Source organism: Rhinopithecus roxellana, chromosome 1 (genome assembly GCF_007565055.1).
Source record: "Rhinopithecus roxellana isolate Shanxi Qingling chromosome 1, ASM756505v1, whole genome shotgun sequence".
NCBI classification, from domain to species: domain Eukaryota; kingdom Metazoa; phylum Chordata; class Mammalia; order Primates; family Cercopithecidae; genus Rhinopithecus; species Rhinopithecus roxellana.
The window spans coordinates 109899693-109916646 of NC_044549.1; the positions used below are offsets into that span (position 1 = coordinate 109899693).

Below are 16954 nucleotides of genomic sequence, written 5' to 3' on the forward strand. Positions count from 1 at the left end.
TGCTCCGGGGGACTCACAGGCACTTTAGACTGCAACAGAGTCTGGAGGCCCAAACCCGTTATAGGCTCCTGGGATAAAACGGGGTTAAAGTTCTAGAAAAAAAAAGGACCAGGGAGAAGCAGGGCAAGTCTATGGACAGTGAGTGCTTCCTTCCCTCCACTCTTACATGGGTCAACGTAATACTGTTTTCCACTGACTCCAAAAACGTGGACCTTAAACGAAATGGACCCACCGTTTCTACCTCAACTTGACACAACTTGGAAGTTGGAGATCCCGGAGAGTTTCTCATCCGTGAGCTGGTGCTAGAACCCGCCACTAAGGGAAAATGAACTTGACCTCGCACTTAACTAACCACAGTCTTTCCTCTTTCCTTACTCTCCCACCCTCCTCCAACTTTTCCTTCTTTCCCCATTCTTCTCACCTTTTACAACCCTCCCACACTGGGGAGTTATCAAGATTACGGAAAGGTTTGATTTTCCAAGGGGGACCTTGGACTCTATCGTCTAGAAAAGTGTGTTCAATCCCCCGCAGTTGCCCATGTACTGAGAGTCGGGGGACCCGAGTTTGGGAAGCCATCGGCGCATGCTTGGGACTGACTCTACAGAACTACGTCTGGAAAAAATCCTGTAGCTCTCATGGGCCCTATCCTCTCTGGATTTCTTCAACGTAGGCTGTTGGGGAATAATTTCTCTTCCCTGGAATCCTCAGAGTATCTTTTTTTCATGATAGTGGTTGCCTTTCTCATTTAACTTTCCATCTTTTCATCTACAGCCGGAGGACAGGGGGGAGTGAGGCAGAGACTCCCTGAATAAAGATTTGAGACCACAACTGATTTTTTTGCGTTTTCTCTTGGAATAAATTCAGGTCCCAGGAACCGCGCCTGCATGGCTCCGGCAAAACCCGGCGGCAGAAAACAACACTCAGGTGCGGAAAATTGCCTCTGCCGCTGCGATCGGCACCCCAGGACAGCAGCTGAAGGAAGTCAGCCATTGGAGGGCTGCGGGGCTCAGAGCTAGAACACAATTTCGCTTCGCCCTCCCGCTTCCACCAGTGGCTGGGAACTCGGGCAGGAGTGAATTTCTCCCCTTCTCCTGTTGAAAGCAGTTAGCGGGCTCTGTTGTTGGGGGAAAGAGAATAAAAGCATTTTCTGCTAATGCGCTTTTAAAACTTAGTGTTTTAACGACAACTGAAGTAAAAGAACCCCTTTGCCGAGCCGGCCAATAAATACCGGGTGAGCCGCCTCACCCGCCAAGCAAGTGGCCTCCCAGTCCTGGCCGCAGCGACGTCTCAAACTCCAGCCCCATCTGTGAGGCCGAAACGCTGCAGGTTCAGCCGCAGAGCACCAGACCAGGGACTTAGTGGCCAGCCTGCCTTCCCTTTCTGAGCTCCAAAGTCTGGGAATAAGTCGAACCAAATTAAATCGAGACTCATCTACTTTCAAAAGGCTTTAAAAACCTGTGACTATCCCCTTTCCATGTGCCCCACTGCCTGGTGGATATAAATTGTCACACTCTAGTATCTCCAGCGTGTAAAACAAACACACAGACACATGAATCTCAAAAAAAGTATTGCCATAACTGTGACACTGTCTTCACAGTCTTGACTGGTGTTAGGATTTCTCAGAACATAATTCATTAAAAAGAGGTGATTAACCTTATTTATAAGCATTGCCTCAAAGTGGCGACGTAAAGGACTTTAGGAATTATTCAAAAAATGTTTCTGTTTTGTTGTCTTGCTTTGTTTTGTATGTTTGCTGTCGTTTTTATTTGGGGGGTTTTGTTTTGTTTTTAAGGAGCTAGGAATGTGTCTTTTACCCGGTGTCCTTCGCTGCCCTTTTCAGGGAGCAATCGGGCTGCCTCACACTTGAGTAAGCCTCAGGACTTAGAAAGATCATTTCCTCGAACACTAATTTGAGCGAAATCTGGATTGAGAGCGTAGGTTTACACGCCCAGCTCGAATGTCTAATGTATCAAATCCTCGTTAACGAACGGCCCGCTCCGTGGCCGTGTCAGCCAAAGGTCAGCCCCTTGCAACAGGGCACCGTGGTTCAAAAGCAGTCTTCCAGCGCCCTACCTCCCCCTCCCACCCCAAAATCCATCTTTCACATTTCAATAATAAAGCGTACGGAGCTCCAACTAGAAATGCCAAGGCTGTTTTTCTTTATTTACTTCTTTCTTCACATTAGTGACATGTAAACGACATGACCTAAGGTAACTATTGAAAAATTAAGTTTATTTTTTCCAGTGGGAAGGGAGTGCAGTTACTGGACAAGGTAATTGTGGAAGCATCCTCAAGAGGCACGTATATTTGAAAAGCTGTGACTCTTAGAAACCTTAACTTAAAATAGTAATACTAACAATTTCACAGAATTCAAATGGAAACCGCCCAGTAAACTTTGTTGGAGACCTTAGTGATTAGCAACTGCTTAGGGAAAGGGACAATTCTCTTCCCCTGCTCCCCCTTTCCTCTTTTAGAGACCAGCAGAAAGCTTATTCTTAAAAAATGGCTTTGGTGTCCACAGGACCAAGAGGATCCAGAAGAGTGGGCCTGCACTCTTTTCGCTCCCGCCTCACTGGGGGGCTCTGAGACAATCCTGACTACCCTGGAGTGTACCGCGTATAAACGTATACACCCCAGCGGCAGAGGCCGAATTGGCGCGGCAGTTCCAAATCAGCCCAACTTCTCGGCGCGCGCCTCAGGCCACGCGCGCGCACGCTGTCGCGGGCCGCGTCAGCTAGTAAGGTGGCGGGGAGGGGTAGGGGAGGAACGCGACTTACCAGGTCTGGGATCTAGATTTCGGGCAAAGTTGGTAGCTGAGAGACCAGCAGACAGATTCAGTCCTACCGGAGACGGGCAATTTGGGGAGGGCTACGGCGCGAGTGGAGGGAAAGGAAAGCACCAGTGCGGTTTGGGGGGGGTCCCCCTTCCCTTGGTCCATGCCCACGCTCCCGCCGCCGCCTCCACATACTAAGCTCGGCCTGGCCGGGAGAGGACCCAGAGCCCGCCTCGCCGCCATCGAGCCAGAGCCTCCGGGGCTCCCGGGCTCTGGCGCCGACCCTAGGGACGCCTGGGGGCGGGGGAGAGACGGCGCCACTCTCCAGCCCGGGAGAGGGTAACCGCGTTACCGGCACGGACGCTAGCTGCCAAGCTGAGCAGCCGGACAAGTCCGCTGCGCCCCGCCGCCGGCTTGCAGACCCCGACCTACTCCCGCCCCCGCCCCTCCCTTCCCTCAACCCCCTCGCCAAATGAAAAGGGTTCTTTGGGCCTTGGACTTTTGGGAAAGACGCGCGAACCCACGCTGGGTTTGAGTTTTCCGTTCAGAGCGAGCCCCACACAGGTCATCGTTAGCTTGGAGTCCGCAGAGTCTAAATAGCCCACTCCTCACAGTACTCAAACACAAAGGGACCCAAATCACGAATGGGTTTCTTCTGAGGTGGTCCCTGTGGCGGGGTTTTGGAGAAACAAGGGTTTCTGTGCCCCTGACTAGACGCTGGGAGCCCTGGCTTCCAGAACCCTGGGACAGAAGAACTCGAACCCTCATGCCCCGGTCACTTTCCTCCTAGTCATGAGTAGTGAGGGGTGAGTGGCTTCCGCCAGGCCTCTGTGGGCCTAGCACTCGGTAGCAGTGGGTGAGGGTCGTTGAGTCCGGCAAAGAGACCTGCAGCAGACGCTCTTCAGCCATCCTTGCGTTATTGAGCTCGGAGACTCGGGAGTTTGGGTAGGAAGAAAGGCACTGTCCTGGCAGGAACATTTCCAAAGCCTCCCTCCCTGCGTCCTCAGGTTCCACGCTGAAGGCTTGGGGAGTGCGGTTGTCAGGTGAAATGATATTGTGGTCCCCGTATTCCAGAACTGGCACAGATGGAGCTGGCCCTGGGATAAACTGCAGTGCGACCAGGACACTGACCTAGGCATCTCCTGTTCTCAGTAAGGGAAATGAAATGATAGCCTCCACAAAGTGGGTCTATCTCTTCAGTTGAAAGTAAAAATCTAGAGTAGGATTGGAATCTGTCGGCAACCACTTCTGTTGTTATGGGACCCAGGATGCTGACTAAAACACCCAAAGGTGTAGATGTTCGTCGGTCAGAGGTTGGAGTGACCCAGGGACCCTCCGTTGCCCCTCCTCTTTGTTTACAAGCGTTGGCCACTCCACCTAGACAGATTATACGCTCACTCTGGAAATGTCAGCACATTGGCCACAAAATACCATGCAGATCCCCAAGGACGTCACTAGAGAGGAAAGCAATAATCCAGCGACTGAATTCAGGTGTCTCTCACCAAACCCTACACTTTCTGGTCTCTAGGCCAGGGCAGATCCTCCAGTCCCGACGTTTGCACTACTTAAGCACGTTTGGATTTAACAGCACCATTTCAACTCCAAGACAGGCAAGCTGACTAGTATTATTTGCAAAGGGTCAAGTGGAAACCCTAGAACAGTCGTTCAAGCAAATGGCTTCTAGTATCCCAAAGGGGGCAGTGGGAGGCTGGGGAAATGCCAGAGAACAAGAGGAACTAGGAGAAAAGAGTGGGAGAAAGAGGCGGAAAGACAAAGACAAGCCGACACCCAGACTTGGATCTGGACAAGGGATGAGGGTAGGGCCTAGGAAACCTCCCCCATGCCGCTGCCGGGTCACCTCGGGCCTGAGCTCTGACTAGGGGCAGGCTAAGTCTTCTCCCAGGGGCTAGGGATATGAGAACAGCCATGGCGACAGCTCCGGCTTGGGAGAGGATAAGAGAAGAAGGCCTCCTTGGTGGGCCCGGTGTGAACCGGAAGCCCAGCCACCTGAAGCACTGCGGTGTGGCCGGCTGGGGCTCGAGCAGGCCGCAGCCCCCGGCCCTCGGCGAAGGAGAGGCCCTGACAGGCCCGCTCAAGTCGCCATTCCAATGGCAGCAGCCCCAGGTTGCTCTAGCCTGTGCTGTCGGCTCGGCATTGTGAACTCACTTAAACCAGTGCGGTTTGAAAACAAACACGTGCAGCTACCCCGCCGCACTATTTTGGGAGCCTAGCCAGCAACTTTCACAGGCCGGAGCCTCTGCGTGGTTCTCTCTCCAGCCCGCGAGGGCGGAGGAGTCTCATGCATATTCATCAGCACGTGGAACCGCGGGCCGCAGGCCGCGCATGCGCACATCTCGCCCTGCCCGGCCAGAGCCTGCCGCGACGATTTGGAAAGCGCCCTGCCGGGCTGCGGGTGGCTGGAGGCTCCCTCAAATGCTGACGACCCAGCTTTCCGTGGAGGTATTGTGGGGAAGTCTCGCTGTTGTACCCCCTACACCTACCCCCGAAGACTGTTTCCATGCTTTCAATAAATCCACCAATGCAAAAATTTCCCTTTTCGCACTTCATCTCACCCCTGTCCTTTCTCCACAACTTTCAGTTTTCTTAGAGGCTAGGATTTTCCCGGATGAACGGAACACGTTTAAAAAGGAATCGCGATGCGAGTTTCTCTCGCCGTCTACGTTCCCGCTTTCTGTAACTTAATGGACATTGATACACAAAGATGTAAAATAACAAGTTTTTAAAGTTTGCTAAGGTCGGACGGCTTGGGTTTGCTTGCTATTGTTGTTTTTAAAGATTGATTCCAATATGTTTAAACACACGTTCAATAGTTGATTCTTGTGTGTACTGTAGGTGAAAATGTCACTGTGTAACTTTCACAACACGTGAATTTTCCTGCATATGCTTACAGGGATGTCTCACAACCATCAGAGGCAACCAAAGTATTGTGGACAGTTGACACACTGTCAGTCTGTGGCATCTTCACTGCCAAATGATATTTCCACTCTAGATAGCTAAGTCCGGTTTTTTAAAAACTCACCTTTAGTATATAACATCAATTGGAAACTTCATACCGTTTTAGTTCTTCACTCTAAAATGGATATCAACTTTAGGAACTGATGACAGATCCCAGCTTCCACAGTAAAAATAGCCTCTGGTTTGGCCTGGTGTGTTTCCTCTTGCTAAGGAAGAGACTCTGGAGCAAACCAGCCTTGCATAGATTTAAGGAGAACATTATTCATATTTTGCACTTATTACGCCATTATATTTGCAATAAACTTTGAGGAAAAGGATTGAATGTGACATAAGAAGTTAACTTTTTTGTATTTCTTGCACCAAAATAGTGGTTATCATTTTTTAAAAATTGCTGTATGCTTACCCATAATAATCCTACTTTCTATATTTAACTAGTTTAAATGGTACATATTACAGAGGATGGACAGGGTGGTTAAAAAGCTGAAAGAGAGACTCTCATGGATAACTTGTACCTTTAGCGGCTTCACGGCACAGACAAGATCAATCCTTCCATTGCCACACTATTTTCAATAATTCTAAAACAGTTGATATCAACTGTGACTATCTTTATGAAAACGCTTTCCCCCCTCAAATATGAACACATAATTCTAAGAACTAACTACACTTGATGCTACAAGGAAGACAGAACTCTGTACCGAGAGAGGAGGAGATAAATTTGTAATCAGTATTTTAAGTTGGAAAAAGAAAAGAAATGAAAGTTAGGAATGTGTAAGAGCTGATGTCTTTATATCTAGTCCACAGCCAAGGGCACAAGTGCCTTTATTTTGAGTGTGCCAGACCACATAGAGTAACTCCTCATAACATCTTAAACTAAATCCTCTCTTTAAAGTCTAGGGCCTTCTCCAACTCACTTCCTGAAAAGCAGTATGCTCAGGTAACAACTCCAACAGCACTGACTCACAAGGGGTCCCAGACACTGATTTAATGTTGGCCTCGAAAAGAAAACTTCTGGAAGGTTTTGGGGCTAGGTGAGGTACTTGAGGGTATAATTCTCTGGCCAGCCCTTTAAAAGTTCTGAGAAAACTTCACAATAAAAACATCTAAATGCCAGGCCCATCAGCAAAGAAGGTTAGTGCTACTTTCATTGTCAGCAAAAAAAAAAAAAAAAAAAAAAAAAAAAAAAAAAAAAAAAGAGAGAGAGAGAGATAAGCAGATGGGGCAATTGAAAGGTTACATCTTTCTTTTGGAGGTGGTTTGCTTTTTAAAGGTTAACTTGAATGCTTGACTTTAAAAAATCAAAATCATCAGCTGCAAACGCTTAAAGCAGTTGGGGGTAGCTTTTGAAGAAGAAAACAAAGGATCTGAAATGTTTGAAAATTACTTAGCCCCCACATAAATGGTGCTTGTATATTTATATGCTTGCTCTATAAATGCACATACACACATACCACAACTCATTTCTCAAATATGATTGCTTGTACTCAGGCATTTTCTGTTGACACAACATAACTTTTTAATAACTTGTTAGCTGTTCTAATCATTTGATAGTATTCAGAATACAATGCAATTACAAAATGAACCAGGAAAGCATTCTGCCTAAGTCAGAATCTAGAAACAGGAAACAGGCCATTTGCAGCATCTTCAGCTCCTGCTAAACAGAGTCTAGCAATATATTTTGCTATTCACATTTGTGTATTTCAAAACCTAATAGTCCATGAAAAAAAGTATGAAGAATACATCTCAAGAAGCAAATATTAAAGGTACCAGCAAAATAATAGACTACATATAAGTTCGAAGCATTATTTTAGGCCACCTACATCATGAATGACTTTTTATTTGTGATAGGTGTTGGAAAAGAGAATGCACAGGAGGGTTGCCTTAAATGTTGGCTTCTATTATGTGTATTTGCTGTGAGTGAGATTATTCAAAAATGTTAACACACTACTCTTCAAATGTTTTCTTAAAAATTATTTGGCCTTCAAAGTCTAAATAGATATTTGAAATATGAAGTCATTTTGAGGTACACACTTACCCCTAAAATTTATCATTAAAATATCCTACTTAAATCATATGTCATAGTGTGATATTTAATTATTACACTATGATATTAAAGCAAAAGGGGCATCAGGTACATAACAAAAATTAGACACTTATAATTCCAAATTTGAGGTAAACTACATTTAGGAATAGGAATGTTCAAAGAAAAGATGAACTCATCATTTACTATTTTCTTTTAAAAACCAGCAAAATTACAAAAGTATCATTATTATCATGTTTGTCATTATCACACTCATATCAGGTTATCAGACAACCTGATCTCAATGAAAGTGGGCAGGATTATTAATTGCAGTGTTTTCTAGAGAGAAGAGATTTCTTTATTCCTCTATTTTTAACTCTTGTACTTAATGTCTGGAGTCACTTCAAATGCAACTCTGTTAATCAATTTCAAACTTCCAGACCAACTGGGACTAGCTTTTGCTTCACAAATTTTTGGAGCTAGCAGCAGTTCCTGGTTAGGTATTCAACTTCCATAAATCTCACTAAACCTTGCAAGGTGGCGCTCTTTTCATGAAAAAGCCAATAATATTGTTATAATCAGAATAACATTTTTAAAAAAGTTAAACACCACCCTCCCCAGTGTTTGATGTGCAGCAAAGTCCTTACTCAGCAAATAAGACTTTGTTGACTAACAGTGACAAATATAAATAGTAAGAGATGAAAAGACAAGTCAACAAAGGATTCTTAAAGAGAATTGAACATTTTTATCTTGTAATTGGCCAATGGTTTAATCTGAAAAATTAATTTCACTTTAAAATAGATGTATCCTAAGGGGTTATTGTACTTTGTGGGGTTTTTCCCCTTGTTTTCTTTCTCAGAGTCAAATATGGTCTGTGGCTTCCTGAACACATACAATATATTAAAGAATCAGGTCCACGGCCCTCCTTGCCCAGTGAGGTCAGTTTCTGCCGCCTGCTCTGCACCTCCACACCCTAGCAGCTACAGCCAAGGGCCTGATTTGTGATCCCCGGCTACGTTGTCTGCCTAATGGGGCGATCATGCAAGCTACAACCAGAGACAAAGAAGCCCGCGTTCCTACCAGCGCAGCTAACTTCATGGAAGCAGCATAGCTTGCAAATCTATCAAACTAAACTGCAAGAAAGACAATCTGATTTAGAGAAAAGGCGTTCTGCCACAGTCATTAAGCACAAGTAATTTAGATTTTTTATATTGTCTCCTCATTTACAAATTTACTGTATCAACGCCAACCAATGGAACGAATTTCTTAAGTAAATGAGAAATAAATAAAAGAGATAGAAAGATAATGAAATTACTTAAAATAATCTTCTTCCCTAGATGTATTTTTGAGAGAACTAATAACACTGGCAAAATCATAGGAATAATAGCATATCATAGGAAGTAATTAATTTAAATTAGCATCATGTTTGAAGAACATAAGTGAAACGCTTTATGGACATTTACTTTTGTACAAAGAAGGAAGGCCTGGAAAAGCATGCATCGACATCCTGAAAATTAGTTATGGTCATAAACGGTTTAATTGAAGACAGCAATTTAAAATATGATATTGTAAATTGGCAACTCGGTTTCAGCCCGGGGAATTTAATCTAGGGGGCAGCGGAACCCTCGGCTGCAAGTTCATTTGCAATGTTGCAGGACGAGCCCTTGAGCTTCTGACAATTCGTCTACATTAATATTGATGTCGCCTGTGCAATCTATTTCTGTTATTTTTATGGTTGTTATTCTACATCTGCAAAGGTCATTTAAATTATACCGCGACCGAAAATTTGTTTCATAAATTTTGATATAAATACTAATTACACTCTCTCGGAGAGCCAGCAGGGTAGCATTCATTTATCACGTTTATACGACCTGCAATGACAGAAAGGGAAGGCAAGGGAGACTGGAGAGCTTTTCCGGAGACCCTTTAAGACTGGCAGAAGAGGCAGCAGGTTGCTGGTTGGTGAAGAAGAAATTCCTACCACAATCACTGAGATTTAAGAATCTTTAATAAGGTACGAAAGGTTACCAAACAGTTCTGGAAACTAAAGTGTACATACGAGTTCTTCTAACCATAAATATTGAAGAGCTGTAACATGGATAAACCGGCCCTTTACATGCGGATAAATATGGAAACTAGGAATTATATACATTATGTGGTTGTATCTTTTGCCAAAAGTAACGGACAGTTATAGTTTATATCTTTTTTAATATCACTTTACAGAAACAAATGGAACAGTTTGACACGCAGATCCAGGCTCGTACTATACGAATTCTTGACAGGACGTGAAACAACATTTTACTGCACTAAAGTACTTAGACTTTGGGACGAAATGTTTGCACTTTATACAAAAAAAGCACATTAATACCAATAATATTCGGTTAGGTCGACGTGGAGACTGTAATCGTACAAAGTAATTCACATTTTGGTACACATTTACTAGAACATTCTTGCCATTCAGTACAAACAGTTGGCTTTCGGCCGCCTACCCCCTCCCCCTCCCCCCACCCGCCCGGCCCCTCCCCCCTCCCCCAATGCAAAGACCACAACGCCACAATCCCACCCACCCGCTCCAACCGCGATATAACTATTTACAGAATTCAACAGTACAGTTTTAAGCTAATAATTCTGTATTTACAAGAAAACAAAGGAAAAAAAAGGCCGAAGCCCCAGAGAGCCCGTACCGATCCGACAAGAAACTGGCCCTGGGGGTTGGCGGCATTTGGTCAGGTGGCCTCCTCCCCCTAGACCCCCTACCGCACCTTGGGTACCAAGCCTTTGCCAAAAAAGGAAAAATAATGAAAGCGAAAGGAAATTTTTAAAGGTTGATATTTCCTCTGTTACTCGTCCTGGGTCTATTGGCAGATTTTTTAAAAAGGATTGCGGGGTCTGTGTAGGGGGTTGTTTTGATTCGCAGGGTTCTTTCAGTAATGTTGTGTATACGTGTGTGATCAGTCTCTTAAATAGGGTTTTGTTCGGTGTTTTGTTTCTGATTTTAAACGTACCATTCGTTAAAATTGGAAGAGAGCGCGCTGTGGCCGGCTGTGTGGTGGACTGCGGAGGAGGAGGGAGATAAGGAGCTGGTGGTCGGGTTGTCTGTGGAGGGAGACACGATGGTGGGAGGCGTGGAGGATTCGTAGCCGGAGCTGGCGGCCGGCGAAGGCTGCGAGCCCTGCGAGGAGGATTCGTGGACCTGCAGGAATAAAGTCGCGTTTTTACGGACATAAAGAGCCAGCCAGTGTGGCGGCCGCCTAGAGTGGCAACGGCCGCGAGTGCCCTTCCTCCTGGACCTCTTGGAGCCCCCCAACACAGGAGAGTCCCGATCAGCGGGACTTTGGGCTTGGTTCCCCTTCACAGGCCTGCAGACACCGTGGTCCCGGGAAAGTCAGCGTCCCCAAGACTCAAAAAAGAAAAATAGGTCTCAGAAGGGGGAGCGTGGATTTGAGCGTGGATTTGAGGCTACAGACTGTACTTTCTTTCCCTGAACTTTGCTTGCCCGTGTTTAGGTGAGCTGGAGCTCAGGCCTGGGCGCAGGAGTCCAACTCTTGAGTCTCACCGGCCAGCAGCAAGGGCCGCAGTTTTGGCAGCTTCAACCCCCATCAAAAGCCCTAGCTCCGGGCCAAATTCAGTGGCGGCCTTGGCTCATACTCGCCTCTTTTAACTTTTATTATGAAACCAAGGATTTAAAACGGCCTTGATCACTCCCATCCCCTTTTCCAGGTCCCGCCCTACCCTCTCTGCCCAGCTCCACTGAGTGGAACCTTTGCCTTCCCGCTTCCTCTGGCTCCCGCCACCGCCTGGCTGCCACTCGCCGCTCGACCCCAAGCCGAGAGCCGAGAGAGCTCCTGCCTCAAAGGGCACGACAAGAGCGCGGCGATTACCTTCATGTGTTTGCGCAGCGAACTGGGATGCGTGTAGGACTTGTCGCACATCTTGCAAAGATAGGGCTTGTCGCTCGTGTGCACGTGCATGTGCTTCTTGCGGTCGCTGCTGTTAGCGAAGCGCCGGTCGCAGCCCTCAAACTCGCACTTGAAGGGCTTCTCCCCTGGTGCGAAAGTAGAATGAGAGGGGTCTAATTAGAAAAAAATCCCGCGGCCGTTTTTCAAAAACTAAACAAATGTAAAAAATAAAATAAAAAAATTTTAAAAAGCCAGCAGCCCAGGATTAGCACTTTTTGCAAGTTTAAAAACCTGGAACGTCAATAAATTCTTATATCTGCAGTTGAATTATAAATATTTTAATTCTATTTTAATCCCTAAGACAATTAGATCTACATTTTATTTTTAGGTTTAAAAAAAATAGTAGTAGGAGGAGTCAGTTTTTAGCATCAGATCTGGAAGCTCGTATTACCCAGAGTTATATACACGATTTCGAATTGCTTCCACCTGGCTCCCGGTTGCTAGTTTTCACGTTTGGGGCTTATTCTCCTGCCCTATTGCTTTTCTCTCCTCCCCCTGCCCCCTCCCCGACGCTCCGCATCCCCTCGTCGCCTCCTCCAACCCACCCCACTCCCTATATACGCTCGCATTTTATAGCGTAATCTGGGCCGTAGAGAGCTCAACGCCGCAAATTCTTCCCTGACTCGGGCGTTAAACCCGAAGTCCCAAGCACGGTTCTCAGACCTCACCCGGGAAAATCATAATAGGAAAGCAAACCCAATTCCTGGCCTCGTGGGGGCAGGGGGTCCAGAATTTTTTGCCTGATGCCAGGCTACAACCCTGAGCTCGCGGGAACTTTTTTTTTTTAAACTGTTCCGGCCCTGTGTCTTGATTATTTTTAAAGGCAAAAACGGGGAATCCGGTGTTTTGAAAACCACCCTCACGGAGTCTAACAAACAAAAAGGTCTTCCTTGCCTTCCTCGGACTTTCTCCACCCCTCAAGCCCACTCTTAAAACTAGTCACTACTAAAACTGAACTCTTCAAATGTGCATAAATCTCCAAAAGTCTCCTCAATCCCAAATTATTTCCTTTCCCCACTCTGTCTCAATTCTTTCTGTCTCTATTTTGTTTCTTTCTACGCCCTTAATCCGGCCTCCTCAATTTCCTCAGCTCTTTCCTTTGGCAAAGTCCTCAGTGAAGTGCACGGAGAGAGATGTTGGCAGCAAGCAAGCGTCTAGATTTGTCTGCAGCCTAAGCAGCTGGCGCCTCCGCGGCTGCCCGGAGCCAGCCACTTTCCCCGGCTTCGAAAGCACCAAGGTCTCCGCCAACAGGTTTGGCTTCCTGTTCTCCGACCTTTTATGTTTCTCATTTAAAAAATCTGTATCCCCAGATCCTTCTCGTCCGCCCTGTGTGGTTTTTTTATATATATATGATTTTTTTTTTCCCGTAATTTCAAGCCCCAAACTAAAAATCAGCGCACACTTTCCCTGCCCGCCTGCCGGAACCTGACGCCCGGGATCCCACCGAGGCTGCGTTTGTGCGACCTGGCCGCTGACTTTCGGTTTGGGTCCCAGGCCCAAGTGGGAATGGGTAGGGGTCCTGCAGCTGTTTCCGTACCTGTGTGCGTCCTTTTGTGGATCTTTAAGTTCTCGGAGCGCGCGAAGACCTTGCCACAGCCAGGGAAGGGGCAGGGAAAGGGCTTCTCGCCCGTGTGCACGCGGATGTGGTTAACCAGTTTGTATTTGGCTTTGAAGGGCTTGCCCTCGCGCGGACACTCCTCCCAGAAGCAGATGTGATTACTCTGCTCCGGGCCACCTACGTGCTCCACGGTGACGTGCGTGACTAGCTCGTGCATGGTACTGAAAGTTTTGTTGCACGACTTTTTGGGGTTGGCCAGCTGCTCGGGCTCGATCCACTTGCAGATGAGCTCTTGCTTGATGGGTTGGCGCATGTAGCGGAAGAAGGCGCCGGCGCCGTGATGCGCGGCCATGTTCACGTTCATGGGCCCGTAGCCGTGCAGCTGCGGCGCAGCATAGTGCTCGGAACGCGGGCTGGTCACCTGGCCGTACTGCTCCGGTCGCGGGTACATGTCCCCCGAGAAGCCGAGCCTCATCTGCCCATTGACCACGTTAGGCGACGCGTGGCCGGCAGCCTGCTCGTGAAGCCCGGGGAAGAGGAGGTGGCCCGCGGCGTCCGTGTGGCCGTGTGGGCCCCCGAAGCCCCCGGCCGATGCAGCAAAGAGGCTGTGCTGTGCGCTGGCTGCCGCCGCCGCGTCGCCAAAACCCCGGTTGCGGAACAGAAAGTCCCGCGTGGAGTTGAAGGCTGCGCTGGAATAGGAGCCGACGTGGCCCGGGTGATGGTGATGGCCCAGGGCCGCAGCAGCCGCGTAGCCTGGCGCCTGCGACGTGAAAGCTGTCTGGCCGGCCGAAGCCAGTTCGTGCGAACTAGGGTTGAGCTTGAAGGCGCCCATGCCGTCGGCGAACGGGTTGATGCCCAGGCCCACGTCTCGCTCGGCCACGTCGCCCGCGGAGTGGTGGCGGGACGCGCCAAAGGTGGTCACGCCGATCGCTGGGTACTGGGGGCCGGCGTCCAGGAGCATCGTGGCTGCTCGGGGCGAGCCCCGGCCTCCCCCGCCCCCCCCACCCTCGCCAGCCGAGGAGGGAAATTCGGGAGGAGGAGGAGGAGGAGGAGGAACAAGAGGAGAAGGAAGAAGAGGAAGAAGAGGAGGAGGGAGGGGGAGTCGACCCACCTCGCGAAGTCCTAGCCTGCAGGCAACGGCGCTGCGCGCCCGGGCGCTGGCCCGGCCAAACGCAAAGTAGCCGGACGGCTGCGGGCCGCGAGTAAGACAGGCTCCAGCGCCCGCCAGGCAGACCCTGCCGGTCCGGCTCGCACTTTCTCGCCGCTTAGTCTCTGCCGAGAGGGCCGCGCGTCAAGGCTGCCCGGGGAAAGGCATGGAGCATCTCAGCCCCCCAAAAAAACTTCCTCCTGGATTTGTAGCATAGAGGAATGTGAGCGCCAGAGCCGCGACAGCTTCGCTCTCTCTCCGCCTCGCGCCGCGCGCCCCTCCTCACTTCTCCACTAGCCCCTCGCTCTTTCTTTTCTCTCTCTCTCCTTTCTCTCACGCTCGCCTCCTCGCTCCTTCACTCTCCTTTTTTCCCTCTCTGCTTTTTGCAAAAAAAAAAAAAAAAAAAAAAAAAAAAAAAAAAGTGGGTGGGGGGAGAAGAAAGAAAGAAAAAGCCAAAGAAAAGGCGCAAATCATGCACAATATTGTCTTTTGCGGTTTATCTTCCTGGGGAGAAACTTTCACCTCCTCAGCCGGGCGGTGAGCGCGAGACTGATAGCAGCAATCATTCCTGCAGATAAATGAATTGAAAGGACGACACCGTCCCCCCCTTGATGAATGGGAGCAGGGGGAGGTGTCACGTGCTGCCGACGCTGGCGCCCATTGGTGCGTTCCCACTCCCCCCCGCCTGCAGCCGCCGCGCCAACGGAGGGCGCGCCGAGCCGCCGCGCGCAGCTCATTGGCCCGCCCGCCTCATCAATCCCAGGTATTGTAAAGCGCTTGACATCCCCTTTTGACAAACCAGGGCTGCCAGGAGTAGCAACTTTTTTTTAGCCAAATTTTTTCCCTCTTCTCACGGAAATTTTTTTTCCTTTCCTTTTCTTTTTTTCTTTTTTTTTTTTTTGCCATGATTTCTTTTCCTTCTCACAGTCATATGCATTCCTCCTTCTCCCTTGCCCCCACCACCCCGGCGTGGCCCTTCCCGAAACCTACTCTTCGCTGAGCGATTAGAGACTTCGGACGTCTCCGGGTGCAGGAGGCGGGGATGGGGCTGGTAAACACAGCAAAGGCACTTCCAGAATGTCCCGATTCAGCAACTTTCTTTTCTTTCTTCCCCCTTCCCCCCGCTTCAAGGGCAGCAAAAGAGGCTTTTGTTATTTGCTCCTTTTGAAGTTTGTTTCCCTCTTGCTTGGTCCCCCTCCTGTTTATAATTTAAGATCTTGGGAGCACACGGGCACTATGCTCTCTTTACAAGAAATGTAATTTCTCAGTGTAACCGGTAGCCTCTGTATTTCTCGCTTTTATCTAATCAGACTTCCTGCACCACCGCACCCCCTCCCAAAACACACACACACACACACACACACACACACACACACACACACACACACACACACAGGTGGATGAACGCTTAAGTTCCCAGGTTGTTGAGGTTTGAGTTTTTTAATGGCAAATTTGAAACGTTGTTGTCAGTGTCCTTTACTTTTTCCCTGTCTTGCATTATTTTTCTCTTTTCTCCCTTTCCGTTGTCTCCTTCGACTGCCCCCGCTAACCCTGTCTCTCCTCACTCCTGTTCCCTACTTGGGCCCCTTTCATTCAGGTAAAACTGTAAATTTCCCAGTGCGCCATTGTTCCCTTGGGCTGCCCAAAGCTCCCTAAAGATCCCCGAATACTTTTTTGGTATTTAAATCCCCAGTAGATAGGACCAATGTAAATTTTGTGACATTCAAACCTTTTCTAGTTCACAAATCAGTCACCCTTGTCACAGTTATTGAAATTCCGCAACTCGCCACACCAGGACGGTGGAAAAAGCGGGCGCGGTCTTTGTTGCCGACCAGGCTTTTGATCGCCAGAGAAAATTTACTTACCTTCAGATGAGTGAGCAGAAAAAGAAATAACACTCCCTTTGATTTAGTTAGGAAAATGCAGACATTTGGATTCAGTGCAAACATACAACACTCGCTTGTTTTCGCGATGCGGCCCTCGATTAACCTGTCTTTGCCTAGCGCAAAGTCTATTCAACAACTGCGCGTAGTTTCTTTTTGTCCCTTCCACAAAGAGCCATTGACTATATATTAAAATGATTGTTGAAAGGTAGGGGAGTATGGTACTTAAAAGCAGGAAAAAAAAAATCCCTGTGACTCAATCAATTAAGCGGAGCAACATTTATGCATTTCAAAAAATGCACGCGGATGCGGGGGGTTGTGGGGATGAAGGTTGCATTTCTCCGCAGCTCTGTTTAAAACCCAGCAGTCCTGGCCGAGGGTTTAGCTGAAGCGTCTGCATATTCATTAGGTCTAATTATTTTCTAGTAAGGAAAACACAAAAAGCCAAGAGTCGGAATCCTTCAATTTACCCTTTGTTTCTAACTTCATTTGGCTTCTTTGCAGCTGAATCAAAGCCCTAAACTCTTTTTTCAGACAAAGAAACCTCAACTCATCCTTTCACAGGCGGCCCGGTTAGGAAACTCACCAGTGCCCCAGCGAGAGGAAAATGAAAATGAATATATTTTTTGCCCTGACGCCAG

The 16954-nt window shown here is 48.0% G+C and overlaps 1 protein-coding gene across 1 annotated transcript; it reads right to left on the bottom strand.

The window, feature by feature from the left end:
- Window positions 1-10507: 10507 nt before the first annotated feature.
- ZIC1 (Zic family member 1) lies at window positions 10508-15015 on the bottom strand. The gene is made up of 3 exons (XM_010354622.2): window positions 13263-15015; window positions 11648-11811; window positions 10508-10959 (listed from the first exon to the last, which is right to left on the bottom strand). Exons 1-3 carry the CDS (start codon window positions 14242-14244, stop codon window positions 10762-10764), a joined length of 1344 nt encoding a protein of 447 aa, XP_010352924.1. The 5' UTR covers window positions 14245-15015; the 3' UTR covers window positions 10508-10761.
- Window positions 15016-16954: the final 1939 nt, after the last annotated feature.

Bases quoted from the DNA above. Each gene is read 5' to 3' on its own strand.
- ZIC1 (XM_010354622.2), bottom strand. From the start codon at position 14,244: ATGCTCCTGGACGCCGGCCCCCAGTACCCAGCGATCGGCGTGACCACC. The intron at 11,812-13,262 runs GTACGGAAACAG...CTTTCGCACCAG, and splicing joins CCACAAAAGGACGCACACAG to GGGAGAAGCCCTTCAAGTGC. The intron at 10,960-11,647 runs GTAATCGCCGCG...TTATTCCTGCAG, and splicing joins CGCTGCGCAAACACATGAAG to GTCCACGAATCCTCCTCGCA.